Below are 17698 nucleotides of genomic sequence, written 5' to 3'. Positions count from 1 at the left end.
ATAACTAATAAAAATGTATTTGGGAATATATTTATTATGAAGTAATATTTAAGTATTTTCATTTTCTTAATTCACAGAGAACCCCTTTAAGGTGATCACTTCTGCCAGGTTTAGGGTGCTGCCACACGTTCAGTTTTTTTTTAATGCAGTTTTTGAAGCCCAAAGTAGAGAAGTTGTATCTGCCCTTAATACTTTCTCTCCTTTTATTATTTACTCTTGATTTTGGCTAAATATGTGGCAGCACCCTTCGGGCTCATTTACACGACCGTAAGGGCTCTGTGCCTGTATTGCGGACAGCAAACTGCAGGTCCGCAATATACGGGCCCTGGCCATGTGCACTCTGTACTGCGGATGCAGACCTATTGACTTGAATAGGTCCGCAATCCGCAAGATACGGCCAAAGATAGGTCATGTCCTGTCTTTTGCGGAGTGGAGGCACGGATGGGAAATCCACGGAAATACTACAAAGCACTTCTGTGCCATGTTTTTGCAGATCGCGGACCCATCCAAGTCAGTGGGTCCACACCCGCAATACAGGATTCACACTGTGCACAAGCATTGCGGACCACACAGCGACACTATGGTCCTATGAATGAAAATATGGTCCTCCCTTGTGTAGGGAATTCCAGGCAGACTGCATGCCCATCCAGCTATGTATGAATTACACTACATTCTTCAATTAACATAGACTTAAAGGGGACTCACTAGGACCATTCCATTATAGCTTCTACGTGATGCCCCTAGTAAACAGGAGATAATCTTGCCCACACTATCAGTCTTTGGGTTTCTTTGCATGATCCTGAAACAAATCAAAATGTAAAAATTCTGGAGAAAAAAAAGAGTTCTTCTGCTGGTCTGGTCTTTTATTTTTTTTCTGCTGGGAAACAACTGAGAGGGTGGGGCCTAACAATGCTTGTGGCCTACTACAGACAAGGAAGAGAGGAGGAGGCTACTGCTGCAGATAGGTGTCTTATGGCCAGACTTAGGACAGTGAGGAGGAGGCAAATTACTGATCTTTTGGGACAGATAAAGGGATATTTATCAAGATTGACATTCCCATAAGCCGTACACCAGTAACCGAAGTCTACTCCAGCTCCAGTTTGTAGCGCAAGTTATAGTAAGTCCAGCGGGCCATTTTAGAAAAGTGTTCAGATGCGTCAAAAGTCGCAGATTATTGCATACATATGGCATGCGTCATAACTTTTTTTAGGCTACTTTGAAAATGAGTTGCCAAATTGCCAACCATTGTTACTGTAAAAGAATACCCAGCACCAATGTTTTGGTTAGAGGTTGGCCCATCTAGGGCATTGATGACATAACACTAAGATATGCCGTGAATGTCCGATAAGTACTGGTTCCATCTCTGATACCTGCTCCCATCTTCAGAATGGGGGCCCCGAAGTGAAGGAGAGCGCACTGCTAATAAGTGGCTTGCTCTCCATTTACTGCTAAGAGAGTTCTGAAATTAGCCAAGCAACCATGCTCGGCTTTTTTCATAACTCCCATAGCAGTGAGTGGACAGTAGCTGCACTTGCACGGTGTGCTCTCCTTTATTCCTGTTCTGGAGATAGGTACTGTTCCCCACCCTGGGACCCACTCCTATCTGACATTCATGGTGTATCCTAGCTATATGCCGTCAGTGCCTGTGATGGGAATACCCCTTTAAAGGGCATCTGTCAGCAGACTTATACCTTTGAAACTGGCTGACTTGTATGTACAGTTGGCAACTGAAGACTTCTCTGTTGGTCCCATGTTCATACGTGCCCGCATTGCTGAGATGGGTGAAGATTCAATACAGATTCCTTCAGTTGCCAAATGCACATGCAACAGGTCAGCCAGTTTATAGCTACAAATCTGCTGACAGATGCCCTTTAAGGGTAGCATAGAAATAACTTAAAGCTGATACACCCTAAAGAAAATCTGCAATGGGTCCTCCACCTATAATGCGATGTTTGTAGTACTGATGTCCTCTTAAGTGCTAGCCTCCTCAGGTACCGGTTCTGTGCACCCTCCAGTTATTCCATGGATTTTTTGACAACCCAAACTGATAGGAAATATTAAACCTTACTAGTAAAGATCCCTTTATGCTTTGATAAATGGCTTAGAGGGCTTAAAGTGGCCAGGAGCTTACAATATTTGTGTCATATGTGACGAGTAATTGGTAGTCCATTCACACATTTGGCCTTGCAGTTTTGCCTCCCCTTCTAATTGCAAATCTGATCATAGTTTTAAGTTGCTCCACTCATTTCTTGATTGACCACAATGAAGATGAATAAGCTGCTGGAGCTGGATGGTATATGCATTATACTGTATAGTATTAATTCAATGGTTTATACTTTTCTCTAGGTTCACAAAGAATCTGTCCCCGGATAAAATCAACCTCAGCACCCTTAAAGGAGAAGGTCAGTTGACTAATCTGGAACTTGATGAAGATGTGCTGCAGAACATGTTGGATTTACCAACTTGGCTTGCCATCAACAAAGTCTTCTGCAACAAAGCTGCTATTCGGGTAAGTCCTGGATTGTTTGTGTCATCTTCTTCAACTTTTCTTTTGATTCAGACAAATTCCAACAATCTCATTTTAGTGGGATGCAGCGAATCTTGGCCTCTACTAGGTGGTCTTTTGGTTAGATGGTATGGTTTGGTATAATGGGTGGTAGATCTTGTTGTTTCTAGCCATGGTAATGCTTTACCAATCTTTGTGGGTCTTTGTAACCCACAGTTTAACTAATCCTAAACTAACTGCATACCGAGATTTGTAGCCAGGCTTTCCTTCACTTGGAGCAAGAGTTCAGTGGCATGCTCCAATGTTATAACCTCCCTCCTCTGAGTACACCCCTGGCATTGTGCCCAAGCGCAGTCCCATTTTAGCCAATTTGTAAAGGATGTATCACACCTTCATTGGATGCTTCCTTTGTGGCTTTCAGTTAACCTGAATAGGTCATATACATTGTAAACATGTAGATTGATGTCCGGTTTATGCACAGCAACCAAAATTAGCCTGTCAAATAAAAGCACACTTTGAGGTTATATTATTTTTGGACATATGGAGGTTATTCATGTTGGTCTAGCAATATGCCCCCTATCTATTAACCAAACTGGAAAATGTTGTAGAGTGGCTCTTGTTTCAGTGGACCCTGGGCCCATACAGGGGCAGATTAATTGTACCATAGGCATGGGGCTGTTTACCCATTGATTTTTTTTATTTTTTTTTATAGATTTTTATTTTTTCTAAAAATGTCTGATCGTCTTTGATATGGTACATGACCCCCCTCCCTATTGGAAAAATTTGACCTTGATACGATATGACTGTTTTCAATATGGCAGCCATGTTCCCGACATAGCCGAAAAGATAGTTCCCCTCACCCATTACTTGCTGAGGTATTCAGATGTTTCATTTTACCATTCGTTTCTGAAAGAAAAGGGTGTCCTGAGGGACACTCTCCTTACTTGTTAAGGGGCGTTTTGGCCAGCAATGGGCCCTACAGGGATGTCAGGATAGGGCTACTTCCCCAAATGTCCCTATTATAATCCGCCATTGGGCCCATGTATTATTACATAGGTTGCTCATTGAATTCAGTGGGTGACTTTTCATTTCTAATTTATCCTTCCAATACCACTACAGTAGTGATGACTAGTAACAGTGCCCATACACCTTCAATAGCTGACTGAATGCTTGTTTTGCCAACAACTGTCTTCCCTGACTCCCCCACACATACACATTCGGTTCAGCTGAGCACATGTGTTTTCAGTTGGGAGAGAGGAGAAAGCCACTGCCGGACACTTCTTTTGGGGAAATAAGCCACCCTCGGAACAATAGGATCACGCTTTGAAATTCTACCCACAACATCTGGCGTAGGAGAGTTATGAGACCACCTTCCATACTACACAATAGACTAAAGCCAGTCATACCCATTACATCTGTATTGCCAACCCAGCCATCTAATATGTATGAGACCTCCTCACTCTCCCTCAATGGCTGATGTAGAGGGAGATGAGGATCACATACACTGAATTACAAATTGGATGAATGTTTTGTTCTCAGGAGGTGTCTGGACGTGGTCTTCTTCCTTCTCCCCACTTACTACATATGCATGCTTGGCCGAGCGGAGTATGCATAGGTATGGTTGCATTGGGAGAGAGAACTGTTGACTGATTGTTCAGCCAGTAGTTATCTTACTTGTCCTGTTTGGGCTGTACTGTACAGTATCATTGTAATTGTACAGCCCCGCAGAATAAAGTTTTATGTTAGTTATACCACACTACACTATGAATGCTGTAAAAATAAACCCCCAAAACAATGTTGAGATTGCTGTTTTTGTACTAAACAAAAAAAAAATGGTATAAAAGTTATGTAATGTATGTACCCCAAATATTTCCCATAAAAACTACAGCTTGGTCTGCAAAATTTAAAGGGGTTGGCCCATCTCTTATATTTAGGGCATATCGCTACGATATGTCCCCAGTGTCAGATGGGTGCCAGAGGAGCCTTCAAAGTGGAAGAGGGTGCATGTGCGGCCGCCCTCTGTTCATATCTATAGGACTGATCAAAGTAACCAAGCGCACTGCTCAGCTTTTTTTATTACTCCCATAGAAATGATTGGAGGGAGAATGGAGAAATGTAAACTCCTTTTACACCCTTCCCGGGGCCAAATACTAGACCCCCCCCCCCCCCCCCCCCATCATCCTCTTGCTGTCCCTCCTAATGTTTCCTCCCACACAGCTTCGATACAACAAGCAGTGGACTGCGCCTACCATGCTTGCGGATTAGGATCACATGGGTCTGAGCTCATGACGATTCTGACAGAGAGGATCATGGGAGGCCTGGTTGTAATGTCAGAGACAATACAGTCTCCACAGATGACCACTCTCCCGATCTCCAGAGTGAGACAAATAGTAGTGAGGATACATTAGAAAGTTGCAGGGAAAGGTAAAAAATGTTATACCTCTTTAAGGCTGAAATAAGTTTTGTAACTGAGTGGTTAAAATGTGCTTAGACGGGACCTGTCATTTTGTAAAAAAAATGTCAATGACCATGGCGTTGGTTATTTTTTCCGCCTGCGTTCCCCTGAAACGTATGGCTCCCGATATGCAAATCAGGCGACAACTGTAAGGGGAGGTTTGTGCTCGGACTCTGTGCAGTCATCGCAGGTGGCCTGCTGCAGTGTGATCTTACTAGTGATGTCAAATCTCACAAGATTGTGAGCAAGCGGTGATATTTAGCCCATATAAACTATTCACATTTTTTAATATGGTGACCGGTCCTCTGTAAGTCACATGAGTTGTGCACCGTACATACATTAGAAATCTTCCTGACCTTTTCAGGAGGACATATTCCAATTTGAATGTGACTGTTATGCTATACAATAATTATTAGCTCAATTACTATGAGATTACTGATACTTTGGTTTTATCTCTTACAGATACCGTGGACTAAGCTGAAGACTCATCCAATTGCTGTGGTTAGTTTTCTCCTCTGTGATATCAGAAGATTCCTGTGAACTACTTAAATAGAACCCTTCTCCTGGAAATGCAGGCAGCCTGTTACAGGAGGAGCAGAGCAGATTGATATATAATTCTGTGGGAAAGGATTCACTTTAACTTGTATTTTATTCATTTAAAGGTCCTTTCACACATCTATATTTCTGGCTCCGAATCTGTTCCCAAATTTTGCGGACACATTCATTTCAACGTTGCGGCAAAAGATGCGGACAGCACACCGTGTGGTGTCCGCTTCCGTAGTTCCGTTCAGCAAAAAAGATAGAGCATAGACAGGGCCGGCCATGTGCGGTCTGCTAAATCCGGAACCACACGGCCGGTATCCGTGTTTGCAGATCTGCAATTTGCGGACAGTGAAACACTTAAGGACATCTGAATGGACCCTAAATCCCTGCACTTTCAGAGCTTAGGATTCTAGTGGGTGGTCCTACTCAATAATTGACAGCCTTCCTGCATAAGTGTACTACAGTGATTGCTGTCAGTCACCAATAAGTCCGCCCACTGGACTCCCAAAGCAGAGTGAGTTATTTGGAACCTTTAACTATATGCAGGGCTGTCCTTAGGTTACACGTGCCCTGTGCTGGAAGTGCTTTTGGCTGGGAGTTGGTGTTTCACGAAACCGAGTGGTGATACCCATCATCATGCTGTAGACCATACAAGTGTATTGTAGAATATTCATTTACTTTTAGTGACTTACAACTGGCAGCTCCACCAGAGTTATTCTCTTTCCTTACCTTTCCATCTGGTCCAGACCACCATAGTTGGGCTCTCTAGGCCACAACTATGCAACTCATGCGCACCCAGCCTACAGTATACACAATCTCCTCTTAGTGCTATGAATATAATGGCAGCATACAGTGTGCCACTAAATAGTTTGCCCTTTGAAATTAATGCACCACACACAATGCCCCTATAGATAGTCGCCCCATGCTCTATGACCCACTATACAATGCTGTATAATACTCCCCTTTCCCCGATCCCACAATGTTATCCAGTGATGCAGTTCCAGCCTCTTCAGGCCAAGACAGACTCTGAGGAATGTCACAGGTGGCTCAATGACCTGACGTCACATCAGAGGGCCGAATGGCAGGGTAAGTATCCAGTGGTTCTCTTGTCCTGCTGGCGCTGAGGTGGGTACTTAATTATATATGTGTCCTGTGGATGCAGATAAATTTAAGTGCAGGGGCACCTAGAAAATGTGTGACCCGACCTAGTAACCTGCGAGCCCAGGAGAGGGGATTTTTTGACGCCCTCTTCAGTCACACAGGTCACACACAACTAAGACCAGTTCTCACTATATGTCTACCTGCTCAGCTCAATTTGTTCTAAGTATGGTGTCTGCAAACTGGACTGCATTTTCAATGTGACAGGTGCCCTATAAACCAAAAGTCATAATGTAGAAGTACAGATCTTCTGCCTGTGACCCTTGCTTACATACTCAACTATAGGACTGTAACCTTAAAGAGGTATTCTAGTAGGTAAGAGCTATTCCATATTCACAATGCTCGGCTATCTCCGGAACTCCTATAGAAATAAATGGTCGGACCGCCAGCTCCAGTCATTTTAGTGGGGCAGCAGTAGGATCTACACCGATCTAATAGTTATAACTTTTACCTACCGGAATACCATTTTAAGGAGGTTGTCTGCTCTAGACAACCTTGTTTTGTTAGAATGTTCCCCCAGTGATAAGATGATGAAAAGCTGTTTTGCCGCTGGGACCACCAGGGCTCAGCTGTAATCTGTGCTGAATGCAGGATCTCCCTCTAATTAAAGGGATTATCCAAGAGGAAGACAGACCTTCCACAGAGTGGCTGACCCATGGTGGAGATCCTTTTTAGCTTGACCCCTGCTGCATTGGCTTCAGCAGTAATATGTCGCTTGGTGCCACGTCACCACTAAAGCCAGTCATTAGTTGCGGTCAAATGTCCGGGCCATAATGGCACACGTTCACTTTATTTTTTATCTCACTGTGTGTTCACTATCCACGTTTGTTTGTCACTAGGATTTTCAGGGTTGCAGCACCCTAATGGGCAACCCTGAGGTCTAGGGGGAGTGTATTTGTGGCCATCTGGTTCCTCACCTCCCTGCAAAACCCTTTGGGCTCTCCCTCCAGGAAGAGTCCAGACCTTTGTTGTTGACATCCGGCTGACGCCCTGGGTGGCAGCCTAGGCATAAGCTGAAGCACAGACCGGTGTACCCTCGGCTTCAGCAGAGGGTTGCCAGTCTCTTGTAGGAGCCTTTTGGCCCGGAGGGATAGGGAATGGTTTTTGGGGGGCCCTCCTCTTATGGAGAGGGCCTCCGATGGACTGCAACCTAGTGCACGTTTTTGTGTGGCACGCTGCCCGATTTTGTTGCACGGGTGTAGAAAGCACGGTCCTTGGGCTTTCAATAATAAAAAAAAAAAATTAGTTGTGGTGGTTCACAAGACCATGTCCATGCTCTGCTTGAAGAGAAGAAGCTGTGGATCAGAAGATGGAGGAAAGGGAGCCAGCACGCAGGACTGGAGCAGTGGGAAGCAGGGAAGTATGAATTTTGATGCAGGCTAGGGGCCTTCAGTTAATAGTTAATTGTTCCTGGAAAACCTCTTTAAGGCTGGGTTCACGTCACGTTTTTCCCATTTGTTTAACGTATACAAAAAACGTGTACACTAAACACATGCCTCAGACTGATGCCATACAGTTCCATTGTAAAACAGAACATATACGTCGTTTTTTTGTTTGTTTTTACGGGACTGTGCTGTGTTTGTGTCCTTCTTCTTTTTTTTTTTTTTTTTTTTTTTTTTTTCTTTTTTCCCTTCTAACGTATACATTAAACGGAGGCATAAAGTGTGATGTGAACCCACCCCAAGCGATTTATTATCATGTGAAATTCTGTTAACGTTATTTGCTAAGTAATTGAATTAAAAGATCAATTGTTCTTTATTCTTCCCTTTCTCGTAGCTGTAGCTGTCAATAGTAATGAATATTTATGAGCAGTTGTAGCATTGAGATTTCATTTCTGTCATTTATTTAGTCCTTGGATAAAGTAATCATGGAAATGAGCACATGCGATGAGCCGCGAGCATGCAACGGACCCTCTCCCCTGGTGACTGCTTCGGGACAGAGGTGAGACATTGCCTTGCATTATACCTGAGTACGGGTGGGTCCTTTTATAGTGCAGTTGCTCATAAGCTCTCTGTCCTGGTTGATCCTATGTCCTGCTGTTAGCACCAGTCCTGTTCGTTGTGATGCTTAAAGATCCCTCCCCCCCACCCCTCTCGAAGGGACCTGGCTGTATGGCTCAGTGCAGTATTTAGGCCAGCATCATCTATAATGGAGAAGCATGCTGGATTAGCTAATACTCTGACCCACACGGCCAGCCCTCTTCAAGCACATCAGTACCTAGAAGTAATGGTGGGTAGAGTCCGTTCTGTTTCAGAATCAATCGGGAAGTGCTGGGGGACCAATGCCCGTAATGAGATATCAGGGCACGTCACATTAGATATATTAGTAAGTGCACTGCATTTTAATTACGGTACATGGGCATTAAAACAATTTTTTAATCGGAGGGATAACCCCTTTAATATGATAGGGGACTGATTATCTGTGAAGTCACAGCTAAAGGGGTTTTCCGACTGTATTTAACTATCTTCAGGATAGGTGATCAGTATCTGATCAGTGGTGGTCCGACACAGGGGTCCCCCGCGGATCAGCTGTTTAGGTAGACATCGGTGCTCCTGTTGCAGCCTTTGCGCAGCTCACCAAGCACAGCGCAGTACATTGTATAGCGGCTGTGCTTGGCATCACAGCTCAGCCCCATTCACTTGAATGGGACTGAGCGGCGCCTAGGCCATGTGACCGATAAGCTTCTCAAACAGCTGATCAATAAGGGTGCGGATGTTGGACCCCAACCGATTAAACACTGATGACCTATCCAAAGATTAATCATCAGTAAAAAGGTGTCGGAAAACCCCTTTGAAAACTGCCGCATGATGTTCTGTTATTAAAGAGGACCGGTCGCCTCTCATGACATGTCTGTTTTAGTAATAATACTGGGGCATCTATTCTTATGACTCTAGGTTGTGCCTTTCCTTTATTATTCCAAATGAATTATTGGCAGTTTGCAATGAAGGTTCAGATGGGTGTTACTAGTTGGGGGTGTGTCTACACAGTCTGACATTATCCAATCAGTGCTGCCAGTGTCAGACTGTGCAGGTAGCACCCAGATGGATCGTCATTACAAACTCATTCATAATTTACAGCAGGAATAATAAAGGAATGGCACAAGACTCAATAAGGGGAATGCAAGTAGTTGTTTAAATGGACATGTCAGGAGAGGTGACTGGTCTTCTTTAAACGCAAGGGTCAACCTCTAGCACTCTACCTGTTGTGATGCAACCCCTCCCAGTACGCTCCACTCCCTTCTGTGGGACTTTCAAGAACAGCCCAGCAAGTGTGCATGCTGGGAGGTGTAGTTTGACAACAGCTGGCATGCCCATAGGTGGCTGACACTGCAGTATTTCACAATGCTAAGGGTTTTCATGCAAAAATAGCTAAACTCCTACAGAAGCACTCGTAGGCCATGATAAAGGCAATCGGATGGGACATCAGTAGGATGCGGACTGGACCTGCTCGGAGGCTACGCATGGACGGCCACAGGCAAATTGAAAATGAATTTGAGCCACTCAGTTGTGCTCTACAGAATTTCAAGGGTTTACTGTGGAGGTGCTCCAGTTCTTACTGATCTATCGTGTTTGACACTTGGAAGGCAAATATTTGGTAAGGTGATGCCATCCATAGTGTGAGGCTTGTGTTTAACTTGGTAAAACAAACGTGACTGCGTATATTGAATGTAACGGAGCCGCGTACTTGAGCAGCCGGTTCAGTGTCAGAGAAGTGTAGACTGACAGGGTGTGACATTGTAGAGGAGCAGTGTTCTGCTTCTGTCAGCCCTACACAAATGATCTCCAGATCTTCTCATACACATGCCTGCAAGCGTGTGTTCTCCCTAGGAAGAGACCAGGAAGCCTCTGCTAGGCTTCAGAGCTCAAATCTCCCAGAGTTTCTTGCCGACACACTGCCCAGAATGCAACCTACCTGCACTATACAGACAACATAGTCATTATAGAAGTTTCTGTTCATGAATATGATGTAAGAAATGTTGTCCACAGCATTACAGGAGCTCCACTAAGCTATTAGAGGTGTCTCGCAAGCTTCCAAACTGTTTCCAGTGGTGAATAACAGAATATGAGTGCAGCTTTGAAATGGACAATAATACAGTGCTAAACTTTCAGTGTGATCGCATCTATATGTAACCTATAAAATAGTATATAAAGGGGTTGTGCACCTTTTTGGGGTGGTTTTTGGCAACCCCCTCTTGGGCCGACGTGTGAAGGGAAGCTTACTTATTGGCTTTCCAGCACTGGCTCCTGCTGCTTCTATCCCTAGCCTCGGCTGTTCTACTGTGTTCCTAGGAAGTAAACTTCCATTTTGACTCTGCTGCAGCCAACTGCTGGTCGCATCAGTTACTTACTCCGTTTGTATCACATGACCATTTGACATGACGCAAGGATATCGCTATGGCTAGCAATTGCCTGCGGCAGAAGAATGCAGCCATGTTTTTATGATCCCAAAAAATTCTTTTTACGTGGTCTGACACTTCTAAAGGGGTTGTTTTCCTCCCCACCCCTTGGACACACCCAGTTCTTTCTCTCCCCAGCTTTGGCTGCTCTGCTACGCTCCCAGAATGTGAACTTCTGTTTTGACACCTCTGCAGTCATTCACTGGCCACAGAGGTGACCTGCTCTCCTTCCATCATGTCAAACGGTCACATGATGCAAGGGCAGCAGCTCTCTGCTGCAGCCAGCAACTGGCTCCAGTCGTGTCAAAATGGTAGCTTACATTTGTATATGTATGTCTGGAGGTGTATAAATTGGAAATTTGAATGTGCTTGATTTTCATCTATAGGCAGCATTCGGTGCACCTGTGAGGCCTGCATCATATCAGTCAGCTCTGGGTGGGACTCACAGCCTCCTTCCTCCTCCCATTGCATCCCATTGCATCTGTGGTTTCACACTGGAGGCAACTGGGAGCTGTTTGCTGTGAGTCGGACCTTACGCTTCTGTAATTTGCCCACTGGCCCCTGATACTGCCCATATGGTACAGGTAGGTTAGCATTAGGTCCCGTGCTACCTGAAATACCTTGACATGGTGCACGGGCTCCAGTATGTCCTTCATATATGGATATATTGGCTAAAGTCTCATTTTAACATCCGTGTGAGGGTTTAGTCAGATTTTGTTGATTGCATCCACCACAGTAGTGCACCTATTCTTCTGAATGTTTATTAGCTTACATCCTGGAAGCTTAGTGGAGCAGCTGAGACCAGGAAGACAAAGAGATGGGAAGAAGGTAAAACCGGTTTTCTGTAGAAAAAACATGTCTGCTTTAGTCCAGAAACGCGACACTTGTCCAGACCTTGTGCGTGGTATTGCAGCTTTATTGAAGTGAGTGGAGCTGAGCTGCAATATCACACACAACCTGTGTGGTGCTGTTCTTGGATGAAAGCCGCACTGTTTGCCTGATTTTGGACAGACCCATTTACAAGATCTAGTGTATATCCCCATACACCATCCGTGATGTTCTCCTTTAACCAGATTTGTATTGTCTAGTAGTTTGTATAGATACAGTAGAGGATACAATTTACATTACAGGATAGGATTAGGTTTGAGAAATGCCTCTATATGAAATATAATAACAGTGTGCCAGCTGGCGTACCAGATCATACATGAATGTATTCCTGTGCAGATGAATGTGGCTGTGGTATCATTTGTCATTGTGTAAGCCGTACAGACCCCAGAACTATTAATCTGGGCTGTAATCTTATTCTGTTTATGCTATAAATATACAGTTGCAAGAAAAAGTATGTGAATCCTTTGGAATTATATGGATTTCTGCACAAATTGGTCATAAAATGTGATCTGATCTTCATCTAAGTCACAACAATAGACAATCACAGTCTGCTTAACCTAATAAGACACAAATAATTAAATGTTACCATGTTTTTATTGAACACACCATGTAAACATTCACAGTGCAGGTGGAAAAAGTATGTAAACCCCTAGACTAATGACATCTCCAAGAGCTAATTGGAGTGAGGTGTCAGCCAACTGGAGTCCAATCAATGAGATGAGATTGGAGGTGTTGGTTACAGCTGCCCTGCCCTATAAAAAACACACACCAGTTCTGGGTTTGCTTTTCACAAGAAGCATTGCCTGATGTGAATGATGCCTCACACAAAAGAGCTCTCAGAAGACCTACGATTAAGAGTTGTTAACTTGCATAAAAGCCTTGCTGTTCATCAGTCCACGGTAAGACAAATTGTCTATAAATAGAGAAAGTTCAGCACTGCTGCTACTCTCCCTAGGAGTGGACGTCCTGTAAAGATGACTGCAAGAGCACAGCGCAGACTGCTCACTGAGGTGAAGAAGAATCCTAGAGTGTCAGCTAAAGACTTACAAAAGTCTCTGGCATATGCTAAAATCCCTGTTAGCGAATCTACTATATGTAAAACACTAAACAAGAAAGAATTTCATGGGAGGATACCACAGAGGAAGCCACTGCTGTCCAAAAAAAACACATTGCTGCACGTTTACAGTTTGCACAAGAGCACCTGGATGTTCCACAGCAGTACAGGCAAAATATTCTGTGGACAGATGAAACCAAAGTTGAGTTGTTTGGAAGAAACACACAACACTATGTGTGGAAAAAGAGGCACAGCACACCAACATCAAAACCTCATCCCAACTGTGAAGTATGGTGGTGGGGGCATCATGGTTTGGGGCTGCTTTGCTGCGTCAGGGCCTGGACGGATTGCTATCATCGAAGGAAAAATTAATTCCCAAGTTTATCAAGACATTTTGCAGGAGAACTTAAGGCCATCTGTCCACCAGCTGTAGCTCAACAGAAGATGGGTGTTGCAACAGGACAACGACTCAAAGCATAGAAGTAAATCAACAACAGAATGCTTAAACAGAAGAAAATACACCACCTGGGGTGGCCCAGTCGAGATCCTGACCTCAACCCGATTGAGATGCTGTGGTATGACCTCAAGAAAATGATTCACACCAGACATCCCAAGAATATTGCTGAACTGAAACAGTTCTGTAAAGAGGAATGGTCAAGAATTACTCCTAACCGTTGTGCACGTCTGATCTGCAACTACAGGAAACGTTTGGTTGAAGTTATTTCTGCCAAAGGAGGTTCAACCAGTTATTAAATCCAAGGGTTCACATACTTTTTCCACCTGCACTGTGAATGTTTACATGGTGTGTCCAATAAAAACATGGTAACATTTAATTCTTTGTGTGTTATTAGTTTAAGCAGACTGTGATTGTCTATTGTTGTGACTTAGATGAAGATCAGATCACATTTTATGACCAATTTGTGCAGAAATCCATATCATTGCAAAGGGTTCACATAACTTTTCTTGCAACACAATATGGGTGTGCAAACCCAATAATACAGTATATAGAGAACAGAGAGATCTAAAAAAATCTCTAAGAAAATCAGTGTGAAAAATAAAAATAAAAAACAACAACATCCTTAGAACATCACTCGCAATAGCAAAGGATCAACAAGTGAGAAACTTATCATACGTCATGTGTGAAATTGCAGTAGTACAATTGACAGTCTGTCTTCCCAGTTTTTTTAATTTTATTTTTTGGGTAGCGGCAAACTAAAAGCCAAAGAGGTTCGTGTTCAGCATCCCAACTAGCCACCGTGTTCGTGTCCCGAACCTGTAACCTGCCCAATCTTCCTTTCAGTTGTTCTAATAAATACCATTCTGTTAAGGAAAATGGTTTCATTATGAATTGAATCTCATTGTCAGACATGTATTTGAGAATAAAATGTTTCCATTTTTTTTTAACAATTTGTGAGTGAATCGTTCCTTTGACTGAAAGATCGCCAATCGTTCTAGATGAAATAACTGCTTTAGTTGAGTTCTAATAGTGTATAATGTGGGAGTTTCTGATTGCAGCCATTGCTGTAAGATACAGCGTTTGACAACGATGCAGATTGAGTGGAAAAGATCAGGGAGGCCCCCTCTATCAATTTCTTCCCCTTCGAAATGAAATAGGAACAATATTGGGGTCAATTTCAACTTTCTCCCCCATAGTTCCTCTACCACATCCCCCACCTCAGACCAGAGCTGTCTACTGCTGGGACACGTCCAAAGTCCATGTAAAAGATCCTTTTGGCCCATATGACATTTAGTACAGTGTGTTATACAGTCGGGTCTGAGCGGGTGAGGAGGTATATTAAAACCAAAAATGTCCCTATGTATAATTCTCAACTGAGTGTCCCTCCATACATCGTTTACAATATGCTTCCTAACTCGTAACCATCCCTTATGGATCATTTTGGTAATATTAACTAATCCTAACTGCTCTTCCCACTTTTGAAAACCTCCTCCTCTGTCATTTAATAGTTCTTCTTCTTCAGTTTGCAATCTGTAGTATATATGGGAGAATGAGGTCCTCCCTCCCCCAGCTCCAATATTTTATCCAATATGTTTGGCTTTATTTCCTTATGGACTAGTAGTATATTTGAATGTATGGCTGCCTTCACTTGAGCAAATTGTATAGTTTGAAAAGGAGTTAGAGAGAATTTATTTATCACTTCTGACTCCCGAAGCCATCTGGGCCCCACGGGATGCAGCAAGTGTTTGACATGTGAGATTCCCTTTAATTCTTTGAATAGACTATTCGTATGACCTTGTGAAAACTCTGGGTTATTCCATAATGGAAGGTGTTTAGATATCCTGTACGATAACCAAAACTTTCTCCTCAGAATTCTCCAAGTTGCAATGGTATCCTTAATGAGGACAGAGTTTTTAATCCAAGCGGGAATGCTAATCAATCTCGCGTGTAATAGAGCTACCAGGGACCAGGGAGCACAGAAACCAGTTTCCAAAGGCAGGGCTGAATAAAACCGTTGTCATTTATCTAATCAGCAATGTGTCGTGCCATACAAGCTAAATTATAGCCTCTCACATCTGGAAAAGCTATACCACACAACTGTTTAGGAGGCGTTAGCTTGCGCAAACTAATTCTTGGGCGCTTGCCATGCCAAAGAAAAGTTGTGACAGCTTTATTTAACCTATTTATGTCTGCATGCTTCAAAAGAATAGGGATGGTTTGTAGGGGATATAATAGTTTAGACATTGACGTCATTTTGAGGAGATGATTACGGCCCATCAATGATGAAGGAAGGTTGTGCCATTTTTGTAACTCTTTTATAATATTATTTATTAAAGGGACATAGTTTAGCCTGTAGATGGATTCCAGGGTTATGCCTATCTTGATGCCAAGATACGTGATAAATGACTTGGCCACTGGTATGTTCTCCACTTCCGTCTCCCCTCCTCCTGTACCAACACTTCGTGAGAAGAGAATTTCACTCTTGGTGTAGTTTATTTGCAATCCAGAGAACGAGCCAAAAGCTGAGAGCGTCTGCATTACTCTGGCTAAATCGGCAATAGGATCCACCATGAACAGGACAATGTCATCCGCAAATAAGGCCAAGCGCATATTGTGAGGGCCCATTGCCAAGCCCTCTTACATTGCGGGTCAGTCTAGACATCTAGCCAGTGGCTCAATCTCTAGCTCAAAAAGAAGGGGGGATAAGGGGCATCCCTGCCTGGTTCCTCTCTGTAAAGTAAAGCTGTTAGACAGGAATCCTGCCACAGAGACCCTGGCCTTGGGATTTGTATATATCCCCGATAAGACCGAGACCTGTGAAGCCCATAGCATCAAGGACCTGATCTAACCAGTGCCATCCTATACTGTTAAAGGCTTTTTCTGTATCCAGTGTGACAATAGCTGGGTTTTTCCCAGTATACTTCAGGAATCCAGCCAAAGAAAGTGCCCAAAAGACCTTTCTTATATTGATGACCGCAGACCTCACCTTGATAAATCCCACTTGTTGGTGTGAAATTAGAGAAGGGAGGATAACCACCTGCCTATTAGCTAAAATTTTAGATAACTACTTCATATCATGGTTGATCAGAGATATCGGTCTGTAGGAGGAGGGGTCCTCCGGATCCTTCTCTTTTTGTGAATTAGGGTAATCAGAGCTGTGTTCATATGTTCCAGATATACTTTGTCCTTCTACTATTGAAGAATAGAGTGTAGGGCCTTGTAAAAATCAGCAGAGTACCCATTAGGGCCAGGTACTTTGCCAGAGGGGAAAGCTTTTTATAGTAGACTGGATTTCCACCGCTGTAATTGGGGCATTTAAAATTGTGAGGAGGAGTTCCGAAATTTTTGGGAGGGATAAAGCCTCTAAGAACGCCTTACCTTTTCCAAAATCTCCCTCTCTTCTCTGGTAAAAGTGGTCAAAATAATCTGTCAAAAGGTCAGTTATTTGCTGCGGTCTGTGCTCCCTAGCCCCGTACCTCCCCCTAATGCAGTGTATTTGGGTCCTTGGGCGTCTACCTTTTGCTAGAGAGGCCAGCAGCCGTCCTGGTTTGTGTCCAGACTTGTGCATCTCAATGTCATATTTAGTTTTCCTGAAACGTTCTGGTTTGTCAGCCCAGATATCAAACTCCCTCTGCGCCAACACCCATTTTCTTTTGCCTCTAGGGCCTGAGCGGAGAGAAAGTCCGCATAAGAGGACCGAAGAGGCTAACTAGCTTTTTTAAATTGTTCTCTTGCTAATTTTCTAATGGAAGACATGTACGCCAACAAACGCCCTCTGAGTACCGCTTTGCTAGTTTCCCAAAATAGCATGGGCGACTGAATATGGCCTTTGTTATCGTCCACAAATTCCATCCACCATCCCTCTAGTAGTTTATAGAAATTTTCATCATGTAACAGGAAGTCAGGGAATCTCCAAATATATTCATCCCCCCTAGGATACTGGTCAGTTAGATCTAGGAGAAGGGAATGGTCTGATATTACCATGTCTGAGATGACCACATCAGAGACTCTCGGGAGAACCCCAGGGGATATGAAAACATAATCTATTCTAGACCAGCTGTTAGGAGCATGCGAGTAGTGCGTGAACTCTCTATCCTGCGGGTGGAACAGTCTTGAAGAGAAGTATTAGTGGCAAAATCTGACAATGTTACCTGTTGCTTTTTGGGTTTTGTCATTTTTCCTATCCTCCCGTATGATCATGACCAAATTAAAGTCTCCCCCAATTAACTTCCTTGGATGAG

The 17698-nt window shown here is 43.5% G+C and overlaps 1 protein-coding gene across 2 annotated transcripts in view; it reads left to right on the top strand.

Annotated features, from left to right (window-relative positions):
• The window catches only part of UHRF1BP1L (UHRF1 binding protein 1 like), a 149956-nt gene that overhangs the window by 53267 nt on the left and 78991 nt on the right, over positions 1 to 17698 (top strand). For both annotated transcript variants that reach the window (XM_044281273.1, XM_044281274.1), the window contains exons 2-4: positions 2347 to 2509; positions 5424 to 5462; positions 8512 to 8603. In XM_044281273.1, the coding sequence (XP_044137208.1) occupies positions 2347 to 2509; positions 5424 to 5462; positions 8512 to 8603 (294 nt within the window). The remainder of the gene's footprint in view (positions 1 to 2346; positions 2510 to 5423; positions 5463 to 8511; positions 8604 to 17698) is intronic.

This window comes from Bufo gargarizans, chromosome 2 (genome assembly GCF_014858855.1).
Source record: "Bufo gargarizans isolate SCDJY-AF-19 chromosome 2, ASM1485885v1, whole genome shotgun sequence".
In the NCBI taxonomy this organism is placed as follows: domain Eukaryota; kingdom Metazoa; phylum Chordata; class Amphibia; order Anura; family Bufonidae; genus Bufo; species Bufo gargarizans.
This window is presented reverse-complemented; position numbering and strand designations above follow the sequence as displayed.